General features: G+C 42.0%; 1 protein-coding gene across 2 annotated transcripts in view; it reads right to left on the bottom strand.

Moving 5' to 3' along the window:
* Nucleotides 1–18,077, bottom strand: part of prkd1 (protein kinase D1) — a 56,424-nt gene extending 38,347 nt beyond the window's left edge. The window contains exon 1 of one of the 2 annotated variants that reach the window (XM_076299919.1): nucleotides 17,913–18,077. In XM_076299919.1, the coding sequence (XP_076156034.1) occupies nucleotides 17,913–18,077 (165 nt within the window). The remainder of the gene's footprint in view (nucleotides 1–17,912) is intronic. The other variant, XM_076299920.1, reaches the window with a different exon arrangement.
* Nucleotides 18,078–22,116: the final 4,039 nt, after the last annotated feature.

The following is a 22,116-nucleotide window of genomic DNA, read 5'->3' as shown; positions in this document are numbered from 1 at the left end:
TTATCTGACACAACGGAAGCACATACATCTGCTGCCCGTCTGAGCTTTCATAGAAAGAGCCTCCCAGAGATAGACAGAGAAGGAGAGAGGGAGAGAGAGAGAGGGAGGGAGAGAGAGAGAGGGAGAGAGAGAGAAAAGAGAAAGAGAGAGAGATAGGCACACACAGACAGACAGACAGACAGACAGACTGTGGCGTGGCACTAGCCTGCAACACATTGCAAACATACACACACACACCTGTTTGCTTGAGAGAAGAGGTGTCTCTTTTGGTGTGGAAGATTTTGGATGTTTATCAATTTAGCAGACAGTTTCACCCAATTGGCAAATGCATTTCATGCATTTATATTGATGTTTATTTGCTGACAGTAAAGTGTGCGGCCTTCATCACTTCATCAGCTGACCAGCAAATATACAGCACACCCCCTCACCCCTATCCGTTTTCCCCTTCCTCTCCTCTTCTCTTCTCCCCTCCTCCCCTTCCCTTCTCCCCTCCTCTCCACTCTCCTTTCCTTTCCTCTACTCTCTCCCACCTCTTCCCCAGATGCTGCTAGCAGATCCTAGTAAGACATAAGCCCCATCATCATCACTGCGGATGCAGCCATAAGAGGGACCAGTGAGCTGAGAACGCAAGACAGACAGGCAGGCTTGAGAGGACACTGAGTAATAAGCAGACTCACTGTGACAAAAGGAAACCAGGACACCAAGTGACCACGGTCAAGAAACGGTGTGCTCCAAACGACTGTCTCCTCCGACCACTCACTTTTTAATGACATCCCTATCAGTGTCATGTTATCATATAAAGCCACAGAGTGTGCCTCTATCAATTCTAATGCTGCTACTGAATAAAAGAGGAAAATCAACAGATCGTTCCAGAAAAAAAGACAACGCAACACAAATGTCCATCCTCTCTCCTGCAGGCAGGCTTGTGCTTTTGAATGAACACTGAGGAGTCTGTCTCTGTGTGCACCGTGCAGCATCTCAGCAAGCTGCTCGTTGGCCACACATGTGTGAATGTGTGTGACCGGCGGCCCAGCAGGCCCCTCCGAGTCGATGGGCCTGGTCGATGCGCCTCACGGGCCTTGGCATACACTCCGACGGCCAATCAGCTGCCGCACTCACACTGGCCTTGAAGCTGGCCAGGGGAAGATTGGCGGTGTGTGGTGGTGACCGGTGGTGTGACAGCACAGCAGTTCATTTTCCAACCACACACACAAATGCTCTCTCTCTCTCTCTCTCTCTATTTCTCTCTCAAACACACACACACACATACTTAAACAAATACAAATATGCACATCAACAAATAGACAAACAGCCAACAATTTCATAGGCAGACAGTACAAATCTTACAAACACATATTCACAGCTGTAAGGCATGCAGTCTCACACATGCACAAAGCATATACCCTCGATACACATTCTGACAACCAACAAGCCCTTGCATATGTTGTACATACGCTCCTTCACACAAAATTACACACACACACACAAATACGTCATAACCCAGTGTTAAACGAGACTGTGTGAGATCACAGAACCTGCTGTTGCCCCAACCAAAAAACACCCACTGTGCTGCCGAACTCCAGCAGTTAGACAGGAGCTCCCGGAGATAAAAACACACACACACACACATACACACACGTGTGCATGGCGTTGATAGCGACAGAGAGAGCAAAGTAGATGAGCATGGCTCTCGTGGAAGATGGAGGCTCATTAAAAGGCGCTTTTAGGGACTGTTAAGATTCTCATTGTCACCTTAATAGCTGTATGTTCGCACGTTATTAGTGAGTCGTTCACAGCGAATACGGGGCCCTAGTAGCCCTGCTGCTGCTGGAGTTCGCCTCCCCTGGCCACGAACAGCTGGGTAAAGAGACGACGCATTGCCCTGTGGCTTATATGGAATCTATAGGCATGAGGAGCATTGTGGGAAAGTTCTTGAAATAAGTATCCACACCTCAAAGTGTCTCCCAGAAATGTAAGTGTTATAACAAAACTTCAGCATTGTATGTTTGAGGTTCGCACAATCCAATTTGGGTTTTACAGATGCATATGTTATGGCATGTTAATGCGAGAAAAAATCATGTATATTATAACAGCAATTTGTGTATCTATATAAACCCTGCTTGCAAATAAATCCCCACATTGTATCACCTTTTGTAGGAATCAGTGGTTGGCTGAATGTAGTCCTTCTTATCTAAGGGATAATGTATAGAACGCCGGTCATTATTGGGAAAATAAGTCCCGACAGGGTGAACCAGACCCCGACGCGCAACGGAGGGACTTATTTTCACAAAATGACCGGCGTTCTATACATTATCCCGCTTATTACACGGCTACTTGCCAAAATGAAATAATAAACTCCCCACGATATGACTTTAGCCTACATAGCCTAGCCTATTTGTTACCGTTCATCGTAGCATTTGCTGAGAAACAAATATTTTTGCAACAACACACGCTGAACTTGAATCAAACATTCTTTAGAACACAGCTGATCAACCGTCTGCTTTCAATGAATTTTTTTGAATGAAGTTCCAGTCGGTTCCAGTCCTTGCGTAGTGATATGAAAGACCTGAATTTGAAGCACAAACTCTGTTGCCATTGACAGCGGTCATTATTTTTTTCAGAGGTCCTTTCCCAAGAAATAATGACTGCTAGAACTTTGGGAAATTCCATTCAAGTCAATGGAGCGTTCTACTTGCCTTGTGAAGAGCCGTGTAATAACACATGGATACGCATCAAAGAAATAAAGTAAGTTCACAACAATGATAATCAATTAATATCAGTGGTCAACTTGAAGTGGAACATATTATGTAGTTCCTTCTATGAGATAGCAGACATCCAAATACCTTAACATTCAGCAGGCACTTGAATCCAAACCTACCTCCGACACAAACCTTAAAAAATAGACCTCTGAAAACTTCTAACATATTGTGGGATATTGACCACAATATCACAATCAAATGTTCTACAGACATAAAGGAATATAAACATATATGGTTCATAACACATACATACTGTATAGTGCAGCGGTTACCAAACTTTTTTCCCCGTGGACCACCTTCTTCATCCTGACTCGGCTTGAGTACCCCCACCATCCAACACATAAAAAAGTAACTCATTCTATTGACGCATTCCAGGCATCGTTGTTTAATTAGCCGCCCTACATGATAACATAATCAAAATGTGCAACTGGTCTATGAGCTCTCACGTTAAAAAAAACAGTGTGGACAACCACATTAGAATGGTTAGGTAGCATCTCACTGCAGACCACGCATTGTGGCTTTGGGCAGTCTGTCTCCCAATCCACGTGAAGCCTAGGGCTATATGCCTCATCATACTTTTGTTTTCTTCGCGCAGTCTTTTCTGTCTCGTTCTTTCTTTTATCCCCCTGCGCTCCATCTCCACCTTCATTAGTCTGCCCCCATCCCATTCCATCCTTACATGTGTCCTGCTCTGTTTCTCTCGCTTCTCCTCTTCGATCGCTTTAATTAGGCCTTTTGGACAGTGTCCCTGTTTTTAGCCAGTTTTCCATGTTTACACAGCCTTCTACCTAGCCTATACTTCAACAAAACTAACGCGCCAGATATTCTGGCTGCCCGCAGGAAATCACGTGTAGCCTATTGTGTGTAGCTTATTTTTTAATGAAAACATACCCTATTATAGAGTTTACAAATTATTTTCTTTAATTTCACGTTTCCATATCATTATAACCGGATTCGAAATTATGTATTATTTATGAATTAATTATAGTATTAATTCATTAATAATTTGTAACTCCTTTCCGCCATTGCCCTTTTCATCTCGCGTACCCCCAAGTGGCAGCTCGCGTACCACCGGGGGTACGCGTACCACAGTTTGGGAATCCCTGGATAGTGCATGTCACTGCAGAAAATAGAAAAATGCAACCCATACTCAACAATTCAATTATTTCAAGCTTAGTACACCCACATTGTACCATAAAGTGTGAAGCATGAACAGCACTTGGTGATGACAGTAGATGAATACAGCGACTCACACTGTACATATATATCCCTAGTATCCCCACTGACTCATGTCATACTCCACAGAGTATTTTTAGTTCAAAACACTCATGAGGCATTTTCATGAGGGCACTCATAATGATGACTGTCTGCTAGCCTAGCACACAGGCTTTTCTACTCTCTCCAGACCAGCATAACGGGCATTTTCCATGCCATGTTCAACCACCACATCTGAGCCTGCTGATCTGTCCAGCTCCGGCCACAAGTCATCAGACTCCAGCCAGGGCCAAGTGTGCAAGAGCACCACTGCTGATAAACACTGTGTTTTAGCTGACGCTCGATCAGCTTGTGAACACTGCATCAGCTAGAGGGGCTAATTGTCATCTAATAATTTCTTCACCCTCTGGCACCGCAGTCACAATCAATCCTCCTGTTTACCAGAATGGACCAACCATTCCCTTAAGGTAAATAAATAAATAAATAAATAAATAGGTGCACAGGTGTAGAAAACATCAGAGGAAAGCCATCAGCCTTCACAACAGCAGCCATCTCTATCTCTCTCTCTCGCTCTCTCTGTGAGATAATTGTGTTTTCTAGGCCCTGGCTTAGAAAAATGCACTAACCTTTCGGCAAACTGCATTAACACTGAATGGAAACAGAGGTTATTTTTAGTCGTTTTCAATTACAGGAACATGTCATCCTCACTGACAAACATGTGAGGCTCCTGCATAAAATCAAGTCATGGCAGAAATACTGTTTCCTTTTCTTTCTAATGGAGGAGGACATGGTCTTCCCAGAATGCACCTTTGATGAGCTCCTAAGTCAGACCAGAGACCAGGAAGAGTGCTACGGTCATAGGGGCTATGGTGTTGCCTAGCATTGCAGGGTGCCACGCTGTAGGGACTGTCTCTCTCCCTTTCTTTTTTTCTGTCAGTCTCACCCTCTATGTCTCTCTTTTTCTTTCCTCTCCATCTCTTTGATGCTCCTGGAAGACACCATTACCTTTTGGCACTTATCCAAAAACATCTGTTTCACAAAGGACTCAGAACAACCTTCCTCTGTGGCTCCAGCACAATACACACACACAAACACACACACAAACACACACACACACACACACACACACGTGGCTTTCCTCTGGATAATGGTACTCAAATGGGTACTTCACTACGCAATCATAATCAGTTGCCAAGCAACAACAGAGCCCATTCTCTCTCCTGCATTAGAGACCCTGGTGGGGGAGATGACCATATACAGTAAGTGAATCAAATCCAAACTCATCTGTGTGTGATTCCTTGGGTGTCGCTTGTAAAACAGACTGCTTCTGCTCCACGGGGGAAAACATGAATCCTAATGTCCATTTGAGTATGAATTATTTAGCAATTATAAAGACATAATCTAACATATAGCCCAAGGCATCCCTAAGAAATAGCACAGGGAACATCAATTTGTCTGTGCTCCTTAGAACAACACTTAGGAAGATAAACATACAGTACACCATTTTTCATTCTTAAGCTCTCTAGAAATGTACAAAAAGCCTCGTCCAGCAAGGAGTCATAGTAACAGACGAAGCAATGAAGGTGACAAATGAGCTACAGTATATTGCACAGCTGCACCAGAATAAAAGCAATACATATACAAGATAACCTGCAAAAACTCTTTAAACCTGTCAGAAGCTCAAACATTAAGAAACGTATCAGCCATGGAAGCTGTGCTGCAGGCGGCAGCCTCCAATCCATATAGGGGTCATTTCCCAAACAGAGATCATTTCTAAATCCCAAACCTCCATCTCTCTCCCACTCTCACTTCCTGTCACTCTCAACTCTCCTTTCCAAATAAAGCCCCCCCCAAAAAAAAACATACTTGGGAGTGAACCCCCCAGCCGAGAGCCATGGGAACCCATACCCTGCCGTCACACTGACTGACCAGGAAGTTATTACTCCTCCCGATGAGAGCGCTGTCAGCTGATTAACTGACGATCACATCGGAATGGGAGTAAAATGTAAATTTTCTCTCATGTAAAAAAAAAGAAAAGAAAAAAGGTGCCAAGAACTTGAAACAAAGGCCCCTTCACTTTTAATGAAGACTGATAATGCAATGGCCTAATGGAGAGTGATGAAGTTGCCTGTTCACAGCCTGTTAGGGGCCCTAGAGAGAGGATGGGAGGAAAGTGGTAATAGAGAGATGGAGAGAGAGAGAGAGAGAGAGGCAGAGGGGTGATTTCTCATCAATTTACAGTTTTGCCTTAATGCTGGATTCGGCAAGTGGCAAGTAGTCACTGTGAATCTTTAAGATACATTACAACTCATTCTTCCTTTTATGGAAATAGCTAATCTGCATTATTGCTCATTAAGGCATATGGTATCTCACATTGTAATCTACCCTGGGAAGATTGGGCTGGTCAAATGGCTTTCATTGCACAAGGGTATTTACACAAGGCTATTTAGCAGATGCTTTTAAACTTACATACTGTATGTCAATTATATTACAAGGGTCATTCTCCCCAGAGCAACTTGGGTTTAAGTACCTTGTTAAGGGCACACAACTTTTCAGACTACTGCCTACTAGTCCAGCAGCTTAGCCACTACGCTACAACCGCCCCACTTACAACAATTGTCGGATCCTGAGCAACACACTCACTGGAAACCACATGAATGTCACAAATGGGTGCATTCAGGGTTCTAGTTTTGTGGTCATTTGCAGTAGGAAAGATAAATCTGGATCAGATTTATATTTGTTGTGGATAAGATGAGGGGTCTGAAGTTTAAAAAAATTAAATGGAAGGGGATGCTTGTATTGTCCTATTGTCCTGTTCCCCATTATTTTAGATATAACAATTAAAGCAACCCAAGCTGCCTAATTGTAACTGTTGTTCCATTCATAGTCAATCATTCAGCAAAATTGCAATTTGTAGTTCCATTTAGACACACTGGTAATCCATATTTTGTAATCCTGAAACATTTGTCTGGATCAGGGTGATCCAATCCAAAATATCTTTGAAAATACTGGCATAAAAGATGGATTACCTGATGCTGCACTGTAAAACAGGGGATTTCAAAATCCAGAGCATTCTGATCCAGATTACACTTGTTGAACAAGTGGGCCCTGAGCATATTAATGCACAAAGTTATAACTAGCACTACTACACACAAATGTGTATTAGATAAAGTCAGCCAAAAAGCAAACCCAAATGCTCTTTTGTGCTGCATCAACACTATGCATCGAAGTTGGAGTAGGAGTTCGCTGGAGTCATCTACAACAGTTTTCGTTGTGTGTGCTTCATGGAACCCTGCTGGCTCTGTGTAGGCCAGTGTGAGTATAAGGAATGTGTCATAGCCCAATAGGGCTATTTTATTTATAGTGGAAATCCTTTGTTCTTTTTATGGTCCTGACGTGCTTGCTACACAAGCCAAGCCAACATCCTCCACCTCCTCAGGCTACGTTCAAGCAATAAGTTACCAATTGGTAGCTCAGCTTCCAGTGTGACAAAAATGCACAACTCCATTAACAGTGTGAGGTGCCATGTGCCTAGGGATTCTGCACTGTTAGACACCGCCATTTCAAGTAATACTTTACCCTCTTATGGCTTACTTTTTGATTTATAATAAACACATCACTTCTCATAGTCTTAGACTAATCTAACGGTAAAATGTTACAATGTTTAACGAAAGCCATCATGTTTTAACACATAGACTTTTGTCCAGAATTTAACAGTATTTTAAATGTCAGCCCCTATGAATGCACTTCTTATTCATTACAAATACCTGCACTAAGTGGAGCAGTGGGATTACAACAGAAGACTCAGCAGGTCTTGTGTTCTTTGAGATGTAGGATTTCCACCTCATCCAGAACAGAGCAATTGAATGATTTCTAAATACATTTCCATGGCTCCGGGAGCAGGAGTATATAACTGTACTCCACTAAATTACTAAATACAGGACATTTGAACTTCAGTTTGCTTTTATAGCATGATAACAAGTTTTAGTTTCAGCAGCAGGTTCCCAGGTTCATTGTGCTTGTCCTCACAAATAGTAGATGTACCGCAGAGCGGTACAAAATATGACCGCCGCCCAGTCCAGCACATTTTTTCCACAAAAATAAATCACGCTGAAAGGCCTATATGATTCTAACTGTCTCACTAAATTGCATTATCCACACTCAATTCTCACTGGTATCTGCTAGACAACAAGTACCAAAACATGATTAGTTCATAGATTTCACATGTAAAATTCATTTTATACAACCCCACCTCCATCTTGCCTGTTCATAATTCTGAGAAATTCTTGAATTGTGTGTGCATGTGTGCATGTACATGTTTATGTTATGTGTGTGTGTGTATGTGTGTGTGTGTGTGTGTGTGTGTGTGTGCGTGCTTGTGTGTGTGCCTGCGTATGTGCCTGTGCATGCATGCGTACATATGTCTACTGTGTGAGTATGTGTCATACGTATGATTATTGTGAATGTATGTGTGTGTGTGTGTATCTGTTTGTGCACATGTGTGCACATGAAATGGGTTAACATGACCCCTGGAGGCGAACATACGGAAAAAAATGGTCATCCTAGGCCCTACAGTTCTCAAGATATTCACAGAGAACTGTGTCTGCCCTACCCTCCTTTCGGGGGGTCCAGTCCAGCGGGGGGGCTACAGATCAAAACGAAAAACGATGCTTCCATGATATCCATGTGGGGTTACATGCCCACCAAGTTTCGTGTACCCCGGTCTTTCAGTGTCCCGGGAATCCTTGACGGAAATTTGGGCATGCGAAAAAGAAAAAAAAATCTGACTAAACCTATATGACCGCCGCTTCGCTGCGCGGCGGTCATAACTAACTTAAAGGGGTTGAGAAAAAGAAAGGGCCCAAGAGTATGTGTTTCTAAACTTTTGACGGTAGTGTTTATAAATATCCAAACATTTCAAAACACTATGTGCATCACCCAGGCAGTATCCCAGAGGGAGGAGGGGGAGGAGGAAGAGAAGTGGAGCTGCAGGCCTAGATCTCACACGACAGCAGACACAGCTGCAAGAGTCATCTAAGTTCAATTGACAATAGTGTGACGCGGCAGTATCCACCCAGTCCTCTGCTCCTCAAAACATCCACACAAGGACTTCCACACACTTCTCGAGATTGCCAATGTCTGAATGCTCACACCCAAACCTCACAAACACACACACACACACACACACACACAAACTAACACATCCCCTTGCACAAAGACTCACACTCACATGCATGCAGTCACACACAAGCACACAACACAACATACATCTCTCACGCACACTATTTCTCACACAATCACATGCACATTCACATATTCAATATCTCACATCACTCTATTTAAAGTGTTAAGTATTCTGAGAACCTATACTCTAGAGAACCGCACTGCCATGGAAAGTGTCTGCTAGGTGTTGAAGGAGTTAGTGCTGGATCTATTGTTCATTATGTGGGGCTTTTTTTTTATTACACAAGTTGTCCTGTTCCCCCATACTGACATCCTGTCATCCATCTAGCTTTAGGGAAAAGCTGTTTCCTTCTAAGAGTTCTGTAACTTTTTATGTGCAATTTCACAGCTGCTCCTGCACGAGGGATAGGACTGCAACACATCCACATGATATGATCTCTTGATGTAGAAAATTAATTTAAAAACAACAGGCGAAAAAAAATACAAAACAAAAGGTGTGCACAAAATAAGCAAATCTAAAAGAAGAGATATGAGTTTCACAGCCTGGTTTCTTCTGTTAACAATTACAGGATGTTGGGGCCAGAAAATGTGTTTAATTATATTTAGATGCTCAAACATAAACAAAAACATTTCCTTCTCTCTCTAGGTGTGAATGATAGCAGTAAGTCACACACAAAGACCAGGACTGAGTTTCCCGAAATTGTTGTTGAACAGCCAACCTCCATGGAACCGCACCCCAGGCTGACTGGGGTCTTCTTCGGTATTAAAAGAGAGTTGTTATAGCACTGATTTATCAGTCATTTCCAAAATAGAACAAGAATAAAAAGGCAACTTGCCTCCCCAGTTTTTGGGATCTGTTTCAGATTGGGTGGTGGTAGAAGCAAAGGACATAGGCTATACAGTAGCTGTATAGGGGCAAGTGAATCTCAAACATGTTTTGTGGAAAAAAACATTAAAGCTAGGACTTCCTCATTACACCAGCCAAATGACAAGGATAATGAATAACAGAGAGAAAGACAGACAAATAGATGGTGGTGGGGTGTATACAAGATCCAGTACAGAAGAACCAATGCTAAGCTATCTGTCACTTTTAATGTCACATTACTACGGTGTTCATTTTAGGACATCCTCAGACTCAGGTGTCAGACTCAGAAAAACATCGGTCATCTTCAGACAAAACAGCCTCAGTGTCAGAAAAACCTCTGTCATCTTCAGACAAAACTGCATCAGCGTCAGAAAAACCTCTGTCATCTTCAGACAAAACTGCCTCAGCGTCAGAAAAACCAGACTCAGGTGTCAGACTCAGAAAAGCATCGGTCATCTTCAGACAAAACAGCCTCAGTGTCAGAAAAACATCTGTCATCTTCAGACAAAACTGCCTCAGCATAAGAAAAACCTCTGTCATCCTCAGATAAAACTGCTTCAAACCAAACCAAGTCAGGTCTCAGAAAAAACGCTGTCAGAAAAAGTGGAGTCAGGTCTCAGAAAATCAGGTCTCAGAAAAAACGCTGTCAGAAAAAGTGGAGTCAGGTCTCAGAAAAAACGCTGTCAGAAAAAACAGAGTCAGACGAAAAAGTCTCAAATGAAAAGTTATTGTGGGGACAGAAGAAGACGACGGATACAGAACGGTGAGTTTAATATTATGCTTAATACTTATTCTGTCACTGGCAGGGTAGGAATTTCACGGCGGCCACGACGGCCGTCGTAGCCCCTTGCGTTGGCCGTGAAGCCCCTTTGAAAATCATAGGTTTACAGGCCATGGTGGCCTTGGTGCCCCCTTCTTCCAATATTCTGCTTCGTGTCCTACTAATAGCGATTTTTATTTAGCCTGCGGCCTGTCAAAATAATCTTAGCATTCACAGCGCAAATTAATTTAGTCTTTTACGCAGTGGAGAAAGTGACATCGCAAGAAAGTGCGTCCAAATTCACCAATTCTTCTCAGTTGAACTACTCGCGAAGTAGCCTATTCATCACACAGACATCACAAGTGATGTCACATGAAAGAGCTTTTTCTCAGCTTTTAAACGATGTTAGCCAATAATTGCTGTGTTGAACGGTTCGCGAGAAAAGTAAATAATATAATTCAATTTAATCATACATTCTACTGAAGGTTTTGCGTCCATGATCGCCCTACCCATTCATCTCGGTGGAATACTTTACGAACCCTTCTTTTAACACATGACAAACCACATATCAGAATAAACAGCAGACCTTACCGAACATAAAGGTGTAAAGCAGTCCCCTTTACAGTTAGCCGTTCCAGAGTAATCCAGTTTTGAATTTGCAGTCAATTTCGACATGCATTGATGTCTCCAAATTTGGGCTTTAAGTTTTACAATGTGTTTAAACGGTTCCACATGATTTCATAACGGGCCAAATACAAAATAAATGTTACAAATATCGCCTAGATATTGGTAAATCAGAGGACAGCTGACTAGAGTTTGTGAAAGTAGCCTGATCACAAAATGCTAAGCATGCATCTAGGCTATTTGAGTTTCTTAAAGATGAGCTGTGCTTATATTTAAATTGTTCAATACATGATTTCATAGCAGGCCAAATATAAAATAAATGTTATATATAGCCTAGATATCTGTTTTTATTAGATGATCAGATGATTTACAGTTATATGTAATATGTCATGTTTCATGTTTTTGTAATGTTTCATACAATGATGCAGGTCTACTGCAGTGAATAGGCTAAATACAACTTTGATCATTTTTATAGCCTACTACTGTATAGTTAACTTTGGCCTTGGTGCCCATGTGGCCTTTGTGCCCCCCACCAAATATGCCCAACTGAAGGCCAAGTGGCCTTGCCCCCAGAATGGTGAAATTCCAAGCCTGGTCACTGGCATGTTATGTTTGGTGCTTGGTTAGATGTAGAAATTATAAGTAAAGGTAGAAAGTGATCCAATGGTATACACATTGTAGGAAATCCATGGATGTAACTTAGCTAACCTCACTTCGCTAGTAACATTAGCAACTGCTGTAAGGCACATACCGGAGTAAGCTACGTACTACATACAGCAAAATAATTTGTTTTTCGTAGGATTACGGTACATTCAATGAGCTAGGGAAAAGTGGGTTAAACATTTTTCCACCACGAAAGTCCAGAACGACACCTGGACCATTATTTCTTACTTTTGCTAACCGTTTCCCAGTTGTACACTACTTACCAGTAAGAAAATCATTATCATCACATCATTATTCCCAAACCCCCATAAAGACAAATGTGCTATGTCATGATGTAATACCATATAATACCATTATGATAATACATGAAATAGCAGGTACCAACAACAAGGCACATTTCTCTAAATAAGTTAAGATAACATCTCATATCAAATGAATTCAACAACGCTGCAGTTATTGTCCCCTGGGGATTACATTTCAAGTACCTGTCTATCTTTATGTCTGTCTATTATTGTTGAGCAATGACAATGACAACTGCTAATGTTTTATTAATGGTATTCTATGGTATTACATCATGGCATACCACATTTGTCTTTATTTAATACTTAATACTTTTCTGAGACCTGATTTTCTGAGACCTGACTCCACTTTTTCTGACAGCGTTTTTTTTTAGACCTGACTCCACTTTTTCTGACAGCGTTTTTTCTGAGACCTGACTCCACTTTTTCTGACAGCGTTTTTTCTGAGACCTGACTCAGTTTGGTTTGAAGCAGTTTTATCTGAGGATGACAGAGGTTTTTCTTACGCTGAGGCAGTTTTGTCTGAAGATGACAGAAGTTTTTCTGAAGCTGAGGCAGTTTTGTCTGAAAATGACAGATGTTTTTTTGAGTCTGACACCTGAGTCTGGTTTTTCTGACGCTGAGGCAGTTTTGTCTGAAGATGACAGAGGTTTTTCTGACGCTGAGGTAGTTTTGTCTGAAGATGACCGATGTTTTTCTGAGTCTGAGGATGTCCTAAAATGAACACCGTACATTACATTACATTACAGTAGTCAGCATAAGGCCTATATTTAGTGTTATCTGGCATAATCACACTCAAGTTATAATTCTCCTACTGAGCTTTATCTTTGGTTTCTTTGGTTTAGTTTTGAATGATTAGATTTGGTCTGGTTGATAAAGTTATTACTAACAAGAATCACTGACAAATGTGCAACAGGTCAGATCACCAACCCTTCTAAATCTATCAATCTCCACAAAATATCAGGGACTACACAGGAGTCCAGACTGTTAGCTGACATTTAGCACAAGACATGTGGACAAAACTAGCAATGTCCTGATTTTGCCTCAGGCCCTGAGGGCTTCAGGAACTTCCAGGAACAAACTACCAGATGGAAATACTGTATATCTAACACCAGGTAGTCCTCTGTGTTGCATGAGTGGATTCGGGTGGAGTGGATTAATGAATACATAAAGTTGTACCTATTTCCTGACTGGATATCCTTTAGCATCATGAGTACCAAGCCAGGTTGAACCAGTCTTCTTTGGATGGTATGCGGACATGACTGTAATACAGTATGCTGGCGTCCCACTGGAATTGATTACTAATAGGGACACACCAGGGACGAGTAGCTATGCACACCATCCCGTACTGGGGTAGGGCCAGAGAACGAGTGGTGATGAGACAGAAGTCATTGAACACTTTGTGGGGCACGGAGGTTCCAGAGCCCGGGGTGGTTGAACAGGGAGGCTCATCGATCTCAAGCGTCAACATGTCAACCAGACTGACAGCTCCCTCATGACACACCAGTGTTTAGGCAGACTTTTGCTTCACAATGAACTACATTTAGTAACGTATGGGTCGACTGTTATGCCACTATTTTCATACAAAAGATAGGCTACAGGCCTACTGTTAAATGGGCATTTCATCACTAATAGTCAGGGGGCCAAAACTGATATTAAAACTCTGTCGGACACTTTTTGGTACAAGCATACAACCTATCCAGTATTAATATTTAACCCCTTAACATGTGTTCTAGCCAGGTTGTCAGCTTAGAAAATGTTTTTTGTCCATTTTAACACCATATTCTTATAAGTGGTAAAAGCGGATTTCCCCCCCCCCCAAAGTGCTTTCATTTTCTTCCATGTTACCTACTGTAATTTTGGGCAAATGTGCAATATAATCCAATTTATGTGCAAGCATGATCATTAGGGTGGTTGTCAAGCTGATTTTTTTTTGTGTGTGTATGACTTTAAGCAATTTCAGGCCAATTTGTTGGTTTCCTGCTCAACATGACATACCAACACTAAATGTTGAATATCTCCACAACCACAAGGACCATACACATAGAAATGGTATCACGTGAAAGCCAACACTCATGGGCTGTCTGCAGAAGTGTCAGAATGAACATGCATTGTACAGTGTAAGAGAACAGAACTAGAACATGAAAAAAACAATCTTCACATAAAGCGAACCAGTTTTCAAAGTGAATATCAGCTTGGAAACATGACATAGTATCCCAAAACCTCTATCAATCAGTACCCCTATCTATGGGAATGAGTCAAGCCAAGTTTAAAGCTTGTAGGGAGAGACAGTACAATGCTGCACAAGTTGTAATTCTTTAATGTCAAGGCAGCAATGTAGAACTGTAGATGGTAGTCTATGGTGCTATTTGACTTCATTAATGTACTAGGTTGTAACACAAATTATATTTAATTGACATATCACTATAGTTATTAATTCCATCCTAACATAACTGCTCTCTCACTTCTTTAGGGTAAGGGGTTAGTAACTAGTTAGTAGTAATAACTAGTCTTGCTGATCCTAGCACTTACCACCTGACTAGAACTGACTCTCGATTGTTTAAAAAACAGCACTCACTGATGCACTTATTCTTATTGTACTAGAGCTTTTTAAAATGGTCCTATAAGTGTTGAGAGAATTGCTTTATAAAGCTTAAACTGTTAACCATGTTGTTAGTTGCTTTGGTTAAAAATGCATCAGCCAAATGTAATGTAATGTAATAACTAATAGTTGTATGGCAAAGGTATGTTTTTCCCCTTCCAAGCAGTGACACTCAGGAAGGCAGCCAACAGAAGGCACCCAGGGACCATGTTCATGTGCTCAATCTGAGTCCTAGTCAGGGACACAAAAGAAGAGTTTACCGTTTAGAGAATGAATACATTCCCGATACAAAACATGCATGCATCCAGGGCATAATATAAATCTAATCTACAAAACAAGAAAAACAATATCATGCCAAATAATCTGAAACAATGTAGTTGCATGTAATGTGGCAAAACTCAATAATAATGATGCGAGTACCTGAGTATTCTTGCACCGAGCTGCACAGGCACATCCACATGCCCCACTACAAAATATTCCACTTTTTTAACATTGCCTGGTACTGCACTGACTTCCACTTTCCTTGCATCCACATATCGTCAGCTCCAAGCACCTGGCCTGTACAGGTTCTTTGGTTAAAAGCTGGGGGACAAGCATTCCATCCTTCATGTGCCAATCACAACTGGTTGGTAAGGGCAACTGTGGATGGGTCACTGGTGACTGTTTCCACTGAGTTGGTGGTAAAGTATCCACATTGGCTTTCTCTTTCAAAAACAGGGCACAGCGAACATCATGGATTGAAGTGCTGGTTGTTTTTGGATCATACAGTTTGCAGACAAACTGTTCTGCTGAGGATAGAATAGCTGGACTTGGTACTTCATCCTCACCAAAGTTGTGGAGAAGATGAGGGCACTGCTGGAACACTTTCCACGCCATCCTTTTTCCTATTCCAGTGACCTGACTGGTAGTGTCACATCCAGGCAACCCTTAGGTCACAAGTCCGAAGTGCTAACCAGTAGGCCACGGCTGCCCCAAACCTCAACAGAACAGTTTGTCTACAAACTGTATGATCCAAAAACGACCAGCACTTCAATCCATGATGTTCACTGTGCCCTGTTTTGGAAAGTGAAAGCCAAGATACTTTACCACCAACTCAGGATGCCTTGTCTCTGCACCTAATGAGGGCCCACTATCAAACAAAGGTTTGGAAACAGTCACAAGTGACCCATCCACAGTTGCCCTTACCAACCAGTTGTGGTTGGCACATTAAGGATGGAATGCTTGTTCCCCAGCTTTTAACCAAAGAACCTGTACAGACCAGGTGCTTGGAGCTGACGATATGTGGATGCAAGGAAAGTGGAAGTCAGTGCAGTACCAGGCAATGTTAAAAAAGTGGAATATTTTGTAGTGGGGCATGTGCATGTGCCTGTGCAGCTCGGTGCAAGAATACTCAGGTACTCGCATCATTATTATTGAGTTTTGCCACATTATATGCAACTATATAGCCTGACGAGCCAGACCCACATTAAAATGCAGGGTCTGGGTACTCACCATTCGCAGTGTTCAGTCCGAGGGGCGGGATAATTGGTTGTCTTTCAAATTCCCTCTGCACGCAACAGGACAGCGCTAGAACGCGTCCCATCCGTTTTCCCACCAGCGGAGCTAGTTGGCTAGTTCAAACTTTTGCCAACTTAAAAAAAGCTTAACTCGTGTCAAGCTGTTCGTCAACAGCAAGATCCATCTTCTAGCTAGGGTGTGTCTAGATTTCTAGGCTAGCAACTATATTGTTTCAGATTATTTGGCATGATATTGTTTTTCCTGTTTTGTAGATTAGATTTATATTATGCCCTTGGATGCATGCATGCATGTTTTGTATTGGGAAGGTATTCATTATCAAAACAGTAAACTCTTCTTTTGTGTCTCTGACCAGGACTCAGACTGAGCACATGGACATGGTCCCTGGGGGCCTTCTGTTGGCTGCCTACCTAAGAGACACTGCTTGGATGGGGAAAAACATACCTTTGTCATACGACTATTATATAGTTATTACTACTAAATAGTTACTTACCCCTAACCCTAAAGAAGTGAGAGAGCAGTAATGTTAGGATGGAATTAATAACTATAGTGATATGTTAATTAAATATAATTTGTGTTACAACCTGGTACATTAATGAAGTAAAATAGCACCATAGACCACCATGTACAGTTCTACATTTCCGCCTTGACATTAAAGAATTATAACTTGTGCAGTATTGCACTGTCTCTCCCTACAAGCTTTAAACTTGGCTTGACTCATTCCCATAGGGGTACTGATTGATAGAGGTTTTGGGATACTATGTTATGTTTCCAAGCTGATATTCACTTTGAAAACTGGTTCTGTTTAGGCAGAGATTGTTTTTTGTCATGTTCTAGTTCTGTTATCTCTTACAATAAATGTCAATTCTGACACTTCTGCAGACAGCCCATGAGTGTTAGCTTTCATTTGATACCTTTTTTATGTATATGGTCCTTGTGGTTGTGGAGATATTCAACATTTATTGCTGGCATGTCGTGTTGAGCAGGAAACCAAAAAATTGGCCTGAAATTGCTTGTACAAGTCACACAAAAAAAATGTCAGCTTGACAACCACCCTAATATCTTACCTATGGGTGTCTTCTACCTAAAAAAATAGGGTGACAGCTTGTACCAAAACATGTCCGCAAAAGTCTTAACGGAAGCCCTTTTCAGAATTGGCCCCCTGACTATAAACTGAACACCTGATCACCAATTTAAACATAAAACGACTATTGTATAGAAAACGTTCCATTTTAATTTTATTTAAATGACTGCATGAATTCGTTCACAATCTAAAATGTAATGGCAGTGAGCAAGCTGCCACCTGACTAACTTTGAAGTTGGTCAAAAAAACTTTGTGTCGTCGCTATCGCAACATCCCCTGAGATTTCACAGCCAAATGTCACACACAGACAGACCTTAAGGGAGAAAAGATGAGAATTTTTACCTTCTGGTCAACGATGGAGCATGCCATCTCTCGGACGTGCGCGAGGCTGAAGTCACAGGAGTCCAGCATGACGGGCTCGCGGCTCAACCCGATCTGAATTTGGAAGGAGATGCCATTAGACCCCGCAAGGGGACTTGGCGGCCGAATCACCGGAGGAGCACTCATGAAAATCCCCGATAGTCAAAGCAATTGTGACCGGACACTCTTGTCTTTTTAAAGTTAACTGGTCAAACGCGCTAAGACCGCCCCGGACACGTTACGGACAACATCAGAGAAAAAGAACCGCAGAATAGAGTTTGCACTGAATTTCACCGCCAAGCAAAATAGTTATTTGGACACTGAAATACGATGATGGAGCCATAGACGTCAGATATGTTTAATGTTCAGATCTGAGAGACCGCCTCTTGGCCGCTGCCTCGACCACGGAGAAGCGGATGATGCGCGAGCCGGGAGGCTGAGCTGAGCGCGCTCTATTCATGTCTGATTCGTCATATAATTGGCTGACCAAAGGTTTAAAAACTTTTCCAATTAAAATGGCTGGCTACGCATATTTTAAAACTGTGAATTTTCTCATTTTAGTTTCTAAACAACAGTTAGCAAACCTGTGAAATCTGAGTGAATCATATCAAGCGCTCTGCTGAATGTTAGACTAGGCTACTGTTACTGAAGAGGGGGGCAGTCATGAGTAGCTTATGACAAACTGTTGTGGCCTATTGTGTGCACTATACAGTGTCTTTGATGATATTCCACTCTTCAACGTATCATATATCAAATTATAGCCTAAATGCCTTCATTTTTTATTGCCAGACGAAAGATACAGAGAGACCCTAGCTATTCAATTTCTATAGTTTGCAATGAAGTGTTTCGAGTTTAATTATCTAAAACTTTCTTTGCCAAGGAGCTAATCTGAAATTACATTTTGTAAGCTATAATGTAGATATCTCAGTTCTCTCATTTTCGAGTGAGTCATCAGCAGCTCTTATAGCGATGTGAGTGGCATTTCGCAAGCAGGGGGCTGAGAGACCAACTGACTGGGTTGGAGAGACTGTGGTTGCTAGGAGAGAGGCCAGTCGCTGCATCTACTCCCACGCGCCAACCTTGTATCCATGAAAGCGCTAGTTCTGAGACATTCAGAGAATTGCAGCACATGATGTTTTACGAGTGACAGATAAATGCTCACAAAAACAGCCAATGTAAGCCTGCTTCACTCTTGTGTAAATGATTGCTTGCCACTCAATTGCAGCACCAAGAACCAGAACCTGGCAACTTCAGTCAACCGGACATACAGTACAAATGCCACTCTTTGTTGGTTTTGGTAATATTGTATGTGGTCATGCATGAATAAGCATCAGGCTATATAGCTTTAATGGATTTGTGTTACATTTGATTTCAAAGTAATGGTGGGTTGGCATCTTGACAACATAGTGTATATGACACTGCCCTAGTTTATTCAGATCTTGACTGATGTCATGCTTGTTTCTTTCCACCCCATCGTAACTTACTATGGCCCAAACTCCCTTTACTCAGTTAATAATTGTGGTTCATGTTCATGTACCTGAGAAGGCTAACAGTGTGGCAGGCACCACTGAGGTGATTTCTTCAGCCAAGTGAATCAGTTGTGTGACTGAGCTATACATCTTGAGAAAATGAAATAGCCTTCATGGTATGGACGCTTGGCACAGTGTTCTTGGACTATGCCAAAGCTAACCGGCATCCCCTGTGAGTGGTGAACCGATCCATTCAAGGCCAAGGGTCAAAGGAAGGCCAGTGAAACAGGCCACTGAAAGCTTTTTTGGTATAGCAGGTAGTAGACAGCACAATTACTAGCCAAAGATGAAGGCGGAGAGCGGAAGAGTACCCCCCACCCCCGTCCCGCCACATTGATTTCTCTCCTTCTCTTTTCCCATATCCTTTTATCTTCTGTCAAACTTTTTCTTGCTTGCTCTCATGTTTGGCTGCTATGCTTGAACCCCACACCCAGTTTCTTCTATTTATATCATTCTCTCCCTTGCTACCTCTCTCCATCTTATGCTCTCATACAGTTAATCTTCAGCCTGTATGTGAGGCAACAGGGACAAGACCCTGTGCTTACCAATAATCATGATGCCATTATATAACTTGGAATTTTGAGCAACGGTGGCCAGGCAGTTTCAGCCCAAAACATTCCCCATCGAAAACGGAAACCCTTGCCGTCACAGCGATTATGAAAATAAAGGTGACTAATACACCCATTGAGTCACAGAGGTCCAGCAAGTGCTCGCTGCCTTATACTTGCCAGTATAAATAGTAATGTGCTGCTCTCAATGGTAATATGTATCCATATGCCTAAAAAGTACATGTGTTGAGTCGGCAGCTGCTTTTGAATTCATAGGTCATTCGGTTTAGAACAAGCAACCAACAATAGCAGTTCCTGTCCTCAGCCTTGTTGTGTAACACTGCAAATATGAAAAGAGCTCAGATGTGTTTTGTTCTGTAAATATAAATATCGACCTTATTCTCAGAGCTCGTCTTCTGCCTACATATAAATGACACAATCATTTACAATACAAAAATGATATAGCATCACTCTTGCACCAATGCAAAACAGAGATTCAGTGACCATTCCAGATATGTAACCTTTCAAATGACACTGCATCACTTCATATTTCACTTCATAAAGTCTCCTGTAATGACATGCAATTTCTCCCCACAACAAAGGGAACTAAAATTATTCCGCTCATAAGTCCGTAAAAAAGGGTCTTTTAAAAAAAAATGTCTAAATTACAGTAAGCTCAAGTCAAAAGATTATCTGTGCATGTCACACAGAAGAGAAAAGCAGTCAATCACTGACATTAGTGAAAGCTGCTGCAAGAGGGGTAATAAAACCTCTCTCTGAACCAGATATTACAGGTCAAGACCCCCTGTTGCATGTCATGATGACTCCTAATTGCCATTTACGTAATAAGCAGGGAAGAGTTTTGGAAACTGGTAGAAAGGAGGAGAAATGATTATGGCTTGTCAAAAAAAAAACGACAGTTCTCAGTTAAGCACATATTTCTCTCTCCCTCTCTCTCTCTTTTCCCCTTATGTCTCTCTCTATTTTTTCACCCTCTCTCACTCTTGCTCTGTCTCTCATTTAGCCAGCCTCTCACTCCACAATTAACTCAGCTCATATTAGCTCCTTACCACTGCGCCGGCTGATGGAGGCTTGTCATAGTTTTTACTGATGGGAGGGAGAGCACAGACGCAGGGTGGTTGTTGGCTCAATCTGTGGTGCCACTGTGTGTGTGTGTGCATGTGTGTGTATCTGTGTGTGTGTGTGTGTGTGTGTGTGTGTGTGTCTGTGTGTGTGTGTGCGTGTTTGTGCGTGTGTGTGTGTGTCTGTGTGTGAGGATGGTGGGCATTTGACGCCACCTCACTCAACATGGCACCAAACAGCGTATCTATGATGTAACAGATGATGCTGAGTGTGGACTGGAGACAGACTTGTTCAGAAAGTGTTTTTACTGTTGATAAAAAGGTCTTCAAAAATTGCAATTAGACTCCTGACAACAGTTGCAAATTTAAAATCAAAAACTTTGGAATACGAATCATGACATCCTAAAATATATTCCAGATATCCACGTTGGTCTACAACTGTAGCAACGAACATTTCTGGTGAAGGCTTTAGTGTTAGTCTAGAGTAAATACATTAGGCAAGCTTAGGCCTCACTAATACGTTATTAACTCTTAACAATTCACTATGGAAACCTGCTCTAAGTCAAGAAGTCATAGGCATGGAACATAATAGTGGCATAGCGGTATATATGAAACAACATGAGCCATAGTAAATCCACTGACAAGGGTTGCTTGTAAATTTCCTATAAACCAGGCACCCACTGATGTATCTTCCGCTCTCTCCCTTTCAAGCTGCATCAGAGCAATGTCCTCATGGTGACAAGATCTGCGGATCACAAACATCAGAGGCAGGAAGCCCCGCATGCATTTAGCAGCCTCTAATCAGGGTGTTTTCAGCGTGATGCTGCTACAGCCATGCTAATTCGCTTGTGCTTTTAGAGCAGACCCACAAATTAAGCAACCTCCTTCGGATTGCTAATGAAAATAGTATCGAGCGCTGGGTGGCCCACCATGAAAGGCAAACGAATGGCAGTTGCTACTTGGCGACATTGTTATTCAAGGGTCCTCAGAAGTCCGGCGCACTCTCTAAAACAGCACGTCCAACAAT

The sequence above is a fragment of the Alosa pseudoharengus genome, unplaced genomic scaffold (assembly GCF_046254945.1).
Source record: "Alosa pseudoharengus isolate Yale_2024_CS ecotype anadromous, Long Island Sound unplaced genomic scaffold, YU_APseudo_1.1 YU_APseudo_1.1_scf_22, whole genome shotgun sequence".
NCBI classification, from domain to species: Eukaryota; Metazoa; Chordata; class Actinopteri; order Clupeiformes; family Clupeidae; genus Alosa; species Alosa pseudoharengus.
This window is presented reverse-complemented; position numbering and strand designations above follow the sequence as displayed.